The sequence below is a fragment of the Salarias fasciatus genome, chromosome 10, assembly GCF_902148845.1.
Source record: "Salarias fasciatus chromosome 10, fSalaFa1.1, whole genome shotgun sequence".
Lineage (NCBI taxonomy): Eukaryota > Metazoa > Chordata > Actinopteri > Blenniiformes > Blenniidae > Salarias > Salarias fasciatus.
This window is the reverse complement of record NC_043754.1, coordinates 26,673,797-26,681,548: the sequence shown is the minus strand read 5'-3', so window position 1 is coordinate 26,681,548 and position 7,752 is coordinate 26,673,797. Positions and strand designations below refer to the sequence as shown.

Sequence of the window (7,752 nt, the reverse complement as noted above, 5' to 3'; positions counted from 1 at the left end):
TCTCCTTTGTCAAGAGAAGGCTGCAGAAAAGGCTTGAAGACAAAAAACTCCCACGCTTCTATCATGCATTTAAACGCACCATCAACTCACCGGAAACCCTGTCAACGCTTCGAAATAAAAGAAACATATCTTATAATAACCACATAGGCTAATATTTCCTTCTCTTTGTAGCACTGGATGCACACAATTAATTGAAAGCAACATGAAATCTTTGAAATAAATCATAATTTACAAAAAAAAATCATGTTTGGATCCAAAAACGGACACAGCATTTTCTTACGTTGTTGGTTGAGACCGGAAGTGATCTTGACTCTTCCGACCTGTCTGCTAACAACAATGAAGAAAGGTTCCAGATTAATGTAAAACATTTCTGAACTTCTTTAAGGTAAAACGTGAAGTTTTGTGTCGGAACTCGTGTCAGAGTGAGTGTGGTTATCCATGTGGAGTCTGCCAGCTTTGTTTCCTTAAGCCAGAAATGTGTGCAAAGCGTGAGTGTGTCCAATGCTAATGCTAACTAACGTGTACGTGTGCTCCATGTGAAGTTATTTAATTTCTCCGTGTTCAAAGTTGATTTTTTTTATCATTATTATTATTATTATTATTTTGGCTGGGGTTGATTTGAAATACCTGCCTTGTGTCATTATGAGATTTGGTTTGGTTTGACACTCTGAAAAGATTCATAAAAACAAATTCTGCCCTCGTTTCTCCGTATTTGTGTTATTTCATAGCTCATAATTCAAATTAAATTACTTTTAGAGATTTTCACTCAGTTTTTGGGTTGTTGATGAATCCCACCGCTAATTTCTTGAGAAGATTTCAGTAAATCCATTGTGAAAATGTTTTTACAGTCATTCAGACCCAGTAGTTGCCCCTTTGTCCCTTTTATTAAACCTAAAACTTGTTTTCTCTCTTGATAGTTATCTAAATCGCTTAATTTACCCTCATTTATGCTCTTTTAATCCCGTAATTAAACTTGGCAGTTTAATTTATTCTGTCTGTCACTTTCCTCTCAATAATTTAAAATAGTTTCAGATATTGAAAATGTGAAACAGGACTTTAAAGTATCCAAACTAAAGATTGCTGAAACGGTCTCAAACTAATAACGTTTTTAAAAATGTTACACTGAATATTCACTTTTTCTGATTTTACTTATTTTTATATTGTATGCAACACATGTTCACTGTGTTCCCACAGTGACCTGGAGCTTCTCAAAGGTGCTAATAAATATTATGTAGTTCTACATCGTGGGGATTAAAATCAGTAAAATTAATTCACATGTTAAACTGTGATAAATTCTTCAGCTGTCATGAGCACCTGAGATGCTGAATCGTCCAAGCCCAGTTTTAAATCTATAAATGCTCAATGGCCAGCCGAAGTGCTTTCAGTGCAATATGAAACCATCACAACAGAGCAGTAAAGGGTGTAGTGGTGGGCGGTGTTTGTCCAGTGGAGAGCAGTGTTTGTCCAGTAGAGGGCGGTATTTACCCGTCGTGTTTCGATGAAACATTACGTAATCATCATGTTGTTGGCCTTCGTCTTGGTGCTGGTGGGCGTGGCTTCATCCTGCCTGGTGGTGTTTGTGTCGTTGTCCAGGTGGAGCCTCTGGATGCAGAGAGCTTTTGCTTTCAGCCTCCAGACTGTCAGTGTTTGTCTTCGACCTCGCCGTCTGCAGCTCCTTCAGGTGCGTCCCGCCTCCTGGCGCTTTAAGCCTTTGAACCGTCCCGGAGCCGCCCGTCAGTTTCCTCCGTCGCCTCGGCTGCTCCTCCACCTCCACCTCCACCTCCACCCCCCTCCCGGCCCCTCTCCGCACCGCCGCTTCTCCGACGAGGCCGACATGGCGGAACAGCGCTTCCTGGTCGAATATGCCAAACGCGGCACCGCCGGCTGCAAGAAGTGCAAGGACAAGATCGCCAAGGGGATCGTGCGCATCGGGAAGATCGTGCCCAACCCCTTCAGCGAGTCGGCAGGCGAGATGAAGGAGTGGTACCACGTCAAGTGCATCTTCGAGAAGCTGGAGCGGGCCAGAGCCACCACCAAGAAGATCGAGGACATCACGGACCTGGAGGGCTGGGAGGAGCTGCAGGACGAGGACAAGGAGCTCGTCAACAAACACGTCTCAGGTACGACGCTCCGCAGCTGTCGTACGGTCAAGGCCAGATTTGCAGTTGTCAGCCCACTCATTAGTCCAAACAGGAAGTTGTGGCGTTGCAATTTCAACAGTTAATTCAAATTCAACCGAAGCTTCATCCTGGTGTTTCCCGTGTCTCAGAGCTGATGGCCAAAGTCAACGCCAGTCCCAAGAAGAAGGTTCAGGCCAAAATGAACCCGTCGGGACAGCTGGTGTCTCCTCCCGCCAACCCGTCCTCAAACGCACCGCGCAAGTTCTCAGGCTTCACTGGTGAGACTCTTCAACTCTCTACTGATGTAGCAGGACGTGTTCACTGGACCAAAACCTGCAACCTTTAACCTTTAACCCCACTGGAACGTTGTGTTGAAGTCCCAGAAAGCAGGACATTGAGGCGACTGTTTCATGGAAAGTGTCGCAGGTCTGACAGAACCTCACACAGTGTAACGTCATTCTGTCATTTCAGCCGCTAAAGCCGGCAGTTCCAGCAGTTCGGGGCCTTCCTCCTCCTCCTCCTCCTCCTCCTCCTCCTCCTCCGCCAGGCCCAGCCAGGGCAGCCCCCTGTCCTCCCAGCTGTGCGACCCCCAGCACAAGGACTGCCTCCTCAGGGAGTTCCGGAAGCTGTGTGCGATGGTGGCGGAGAACGCCAGCTACAACGTCAAGACGCAGATCATCGAGAAGTTCCTGAGGAAGGGCTCGGCCGGAGGTTCGATACCCGCTCAGTGTTTAGCCACGCCCCCACTCCTCTAAAGTGTTTTTTTTAAAATATGTAAACGTTCCCGTCCTGGCTCCGCCCCTGCCAGATAAGTTCCACGGAGACCTGTACCTGACGGTGAAGCTGCTCCTGCCGGGCGTGGTGAAGAGCGTCTACAACCTCAACGACAAGCAGATCGTCAAGCTCTTCAGCCGCATCTTCAGGAGCAACCAGGACGACATGGTGCGCGACCTGGAGCAGGTCGGTCGCCTTCACATCCTCTGGACGGCGTGGAGGACAAGCTGAAGCCACAACAGCGTGTCTCCGCTCGTCTTGCAGGGCGACGTGTCTGAGACGGTGCGGATCTTCTTCGAGGACAGTAAGTCCTTCCCTCCGGCCGCCAAGAGCCTGCTCACCATCCAGGAAGTGGACGCGTCGCTGACCCGGCTGGCCCAGCTCACCAAGGAGGACGAGCAGCAGACCGAGCTGGAGGACATCGCCAAAAAGTAACGGGGAGACGCAGAACCCCTCCCCCCCCGCAGGAGACGCTTCTCCAGCGCCTGACGTTTGATCCGTCTCCACAGATGCACCAGCAACGACCTCAAATGCATCGTCCGCCTCATCAAACACGACCTGAAGATGAACGCCGGCGCCAAGCACGTGTGAGTGTCCGTCCGCCCGCTTCTGTCCACGCGCAGCAGGAAGCGTCGCCTCACCTTTGACCCCCTTCCCCCCCAGGCTGGACGCCGTGGATCCCAACGCCTACGACGCCTTCAAGGCCTCCAGGAACCTGGGCGACGTGATCGAGCGCGTGCTGAGGAACCAGCAGGAGGCGGCCAGCGGGTCGGGGCCCCGGAAGCTGCTGACGGTGGAGGCCTCGCTCATGACGCCCGTTCAGCCCATGCTGGTGAGGAGCCTCCACCTCGGAGGAGCATGAAGCATGACTCAGAGTAGCACGTAGTACGTAGAGTGACTCAGAGTAGCATGTAGTACGTAGAGTGACTCAGAGTAGCATGTAGCGCGACCCACGGTAGCTTGTAGCACAGCTCAGAGTATTATGTAGCATTGTTCAGAGTAGCGTGTAGCTTGGCTCCGGCTTTAGAGACCAGAGGAGGAGCCTGGACTCTGCACATCTCCCTCCGTGGCTCCCGACATGCTGGAAGGTCTCCCAGACAACCGAGAACAACAGTCAGACTGAAGCTGTGTGCTTCAGTGTGAGTGAGGGACCCTGGTTTGAATCCCGGTAGCAGCTGTGAAGTGGTCTTCACATGGTGAAGGGTCAGGAGCCTAAAACTGGCTCAGATGTAACAGGACTTGACTGACGGACGGCGTGGAACCTTTTCCAGGCGGAGGCGTGTAAATCCATCGAGTACGCCATGAAGAAATGTCCCAACGGCATGTACTCCGAGATCAAGTACGACGGCGAGCGGGTGCAGGTCCACAAGAGCGGAGACAGCTTCAGCTACTTCAGCCGCAGCCTGAAGCCCGTGCTGCCGCACAAAGTGAGTGGAGACGCGCACACACACACACACACACACTGAACGGGGCTCGGTGGACGGCAGCTGAAGTAAATAAAGAAGTGGGAGGAGGGCTCATAGGAGTTGGCCCAACCAGTCCTCAGGTGTTTAGTGGATGAGGAGAAGGCGTCCCACCGTCCCTCCTGGTGTCTCCTCGGGGGGGGTCTGGGTCCTGGGTCCTGGGTCCTGTCCACATTAACATGTCCAGATGAAACAGTGACTGACCGCTGTGAGAGGCGTCCAGCAGGCGTCCAGCAGGCGTCTCAGGTCTGCTCTGTCTCCTCCAGGTGGCTCATTTCAGAGACTACATCCCTCAGGCGTTTCCAGGAGGCCACAGCATGATCCTGGACGCCGAGGTCCTCCTGATCGACACCAACACCAGCAAGCCGCTGCCGTTCGGGACGCTGGGCGTCCACAAGGTGAGCTCGCCTCACCAGCAGGCACGCCTGTTCTTAAAGCGAGTGTCCTCAAACGGCCGTCCTCCGTCCGTCCCCTCAGAAAGCGGCCTTTCAAGACGCCAACGTCTGCCTGTTCGTCTTCGACTGCATCTACTTCAACGGAGTGAGCCTCATGGAGCGGTACGATGCCACACACACTCTGCTTCAGCCTGACTGCAGACGATTCATTAGTGATTCTGTCCTGACGCGAGGCCAGAGCGGGACTGGTCACCTGATCCGGAGCTGTTAACTCAAACAATGTGTCACGAAGAATGAACAGATTTAGGTCCAACTTTTAAAATAGACTTTCGTCTTTCCTGGATTAACTTCTGTAGTCTGATCCAGCAGACATGGAGCTTTGTCTGTGGTGTAGTGACACCTAGTGGTCGCAGATGGTATTGACTGGACGCTCTATAATGTGGACGTTCTCTGCAGGCCTCTGTCTGAACGCAGGAAGTTCCTCCATGATAACATGGTTGAAGTCCCCAACAGGATCCTCTTCTCAGAGATGAAACACGTGACGGTGAGTGTTTACCCACGTGACCAACTGCCTGCTGTTTCTACGCAACGTGACTCCGAGTGTGTGTGTGTGTGTGTGTGTGTGTGTGTGTGTGTGTGTGTGTGTGTGTGTCTCCACAGAGAGCAGGAGATCTGGCTGACATGATCACTCGAGTCATCAGAGAGGGTCTTGAAGGTTTGGTGCTCAAAGACGTGAAGGTGAGTTCATTTAAATATGAGCTGTGGAGCGGAAAGACCAGCAGGTCCGTCAGTGTGTGTGTGTGTGTGTGTGTGTGTGTGTGTGTGTGTGTGTGTGTGTGTCAGAGCACCTACGAGCCCGGGAAGCGTCACTGGCTGAAGGTGAAGAAGGACTACCTGAACGAGGGGGCGATGGCCGACACAGCTGACCTGGTGGTTCTGGGAGCGTTCTACGGGAAAGGATCCAACGGTCTGCAGGACTCCAACACACACACACACACACACACACACACACACTTCTTCTCACTGTGCTGTAATAGTTCCAGGAAATTCTCCTGAAATCAGGATTTAGTTTTTATATTTGTATGTCAAATATTTATATTTAACCTGCTCATTATTTGTAATATAGTTCATTTAAAATTTACTTTTTTTAATCATAAATGTAATCTAAGTATCAGACTTTTTTTTTTTTTTGTAACTGAAACATTTTTACTGATCACAGATTAGCTTGTTTGATGTGAAGATCAGATTTTAATCCGACCAGAGGATTCATCAGTGTTGGGCTGAGCGGTTCGTTTCCTGTCCACCAGGGGGCATCATGTCCAGCTTCCTGATGGGCTGCTTCGACCCGGACTCCAGGAAGTGGTGCACGGTCACCAAGTGCTCCGGCGGCTACGACGACGCCATGCTGGCCCGGCTGCAGAAAGAGCTGGACGTCATCAAGATCAGCAAGGTGGGAGAGGCTCCGCCCCCGACCCCTGACCCCTGACCCCAACCCCAACCCCACACACTGCTGACATCCTCGTGTGTGTGTGTGTGTGTGTGTGTGTGTGTGCGCGCAGGAGCCCAGTAAAATCCCCGGCTGGTTGAACATCATCAAGAACTACTATCCAGACTTCATCATCCGTGATCCTGAGGTGAGGCCAAACATAAGGCCCGTGGACCAAACCCGACCCCGAACGGAACCCCGACCCTGACCCCTCTGCCCGGTTTCCAGAAAGCTCCGGTCTGGGAGATCACCGGCGCCGAGTTCTCCAAGTCGGAGATGCACACGGCCGACGGCATCTCCATCCGCTTCCCCCGCATGACCCGGGTCCGCGACGACAAGGACTGGAAGAGCGCCACCAACCTGCCGCAGCTGCGGGTGAGCCGCCGCCGCCGCCGCCACAGCGCCCCCCGCCACAGCGCCCCCCGCCCCCGTCTCAACCCGCCCTCTTCCTCCTCAGGAGCTGTTCCGCATCTCCAAGGAGAACTGCGACTTCCAGGTGACGGCCGGACCGTCCAGAGACGAGCCCGGCTCGTCGGGCGGAGACAGCGGAGGAAGCTCGCCCACGCCCAAGAAGAAGAGCGGTGAGAGAGGAATCCAGGCCAGGTCCTGGTCCTGGTCCTGGTCCTGGTCCTGGTCCAGGTCCAGGTCCAGACTCTCAGAGTGTCTCTGAAGGCTGTCTGGTGTCTGTTGGACAGGCGGCGGCGGCGGCAGCAGCAGCAGCACGCCGTCCAAACCCAAGGTGGTCAAGTCTTCTCCCCGCACGCCGGCCGCTAACGCTCCGGCCGCCAAGAAGGTAAAACTCCTCCCCTCTGACCGGCAGCAGCGTCCGGAAGCCCCGCCCACGTCCGTCTGCTCTCCCCCCCTGCAGGCCAGGAAGAGCGAGAGCGTCCAGAGCAACGGGCAGACGGGCGGAGCCAAAGCCCCGCCTCAGGCGCCGGAGCCGCGCGCAGACAAGGTGCGTCAAGCTCTGCCGTCGCCGTGGCGACCGTCCGGCCGTTACAGCACGCCGGTGTGTTGACTTGCGGTCTCCTCCTCGCAGACGCTGCTGGACATCTTCAGCGGCGTGAAGCTCTTCCTGCCCGACTCGGCGCCCGACTTCCACAAACTCAGGCGCTACTTCGTGGCGTTCGACGGCGACCTGGTGCCGGAGTACGACGCCGCCTCGGCCACGCACACCGTGTCGGAGCCCGAGGACGACAGCCGGGCGCTGCGGGTGTCCGCCGGCTGGATCTGGGAATGCATCCGGAAGAGGCGGGTCGTCCCGCCGTGCTGACGCCGCGGCGGCGCCGCGCTCAGGACTCTGCTGGACGCTCGGTTCAGGGGTTCAAGCTGTTGTCCTTGAAACTTGGGGTGTGTGTGTGTGTGTGTGTGTGTGTGTGTGTGTGTGTGTTTAGACACTACGGGAACATTGTAGAGTTTCAGACGTCCGCTCATGAACTGAAAATAAACGTCTCTGTCCTTCACGTCTTCTGCTGTTTCTTCACGTCGGCGCGGTGGACGAGTGGAAAGACTCG

At 53.8% G+C, this 7,752-nt stretch overlaps 1 protein-coding gene across 2 annotated transcripts; it reads left to right on the top strand.

Annotated features, from left to right (window-relative positions):
• The first annotated feature begins 295 nt into the window (after positions 1-295).
• lig3 (ligase III, DNA, ATP-dependent) lies at positions 296-7,711 on the top strand. 2 transcript variants are annotated; one of them, XM_030100154.1, is made up of 21 exons: positions 296-385; positions 1,594-2,120; positions 2,270-2,398; positions 2,592-2,831; positions 2,929-3,080; positions 3,159-3,325; positions 3,404-3,481; positions 3,558-3,726; positions 4,166-4,321; positions 4,624-4,755; positions 4,835-4,914; positions 5,209-5,296; positions 5,413-5,490; positions 5,596-5,719; positions 6,060-6,202; positions 6,312-6,386; positions 6,467-6,613; positions 6,696-6,816; positions 6,937-7,031; positions 7,107-7,193; positions 7,278-7,711. In XM_030100154.1, the coding sequence occupies exons 2-21, from the start codon at positions 1,607-1,609 to the stop codon at positions 7,509-7,511; spliced, it is 3,009 nt and encodes a 1,002-aa protein (XP_029956014.1). In that variant the 5' UTR covers positions 296-385; positions 1,594-1,606; the 3' UTR covers positions 7,512-7,711. The 2 variants fall into 2 exon arrangements, with proteins under 2 accessions (XP_029956014.1, XP_029956013.1); XM_030100153.1 differs by having other exon boundaries at positions 6,696-6,819; positions 6,934-7,031.
• Positions 7,712-7,752: the final 41 nt, after the last annotated feature.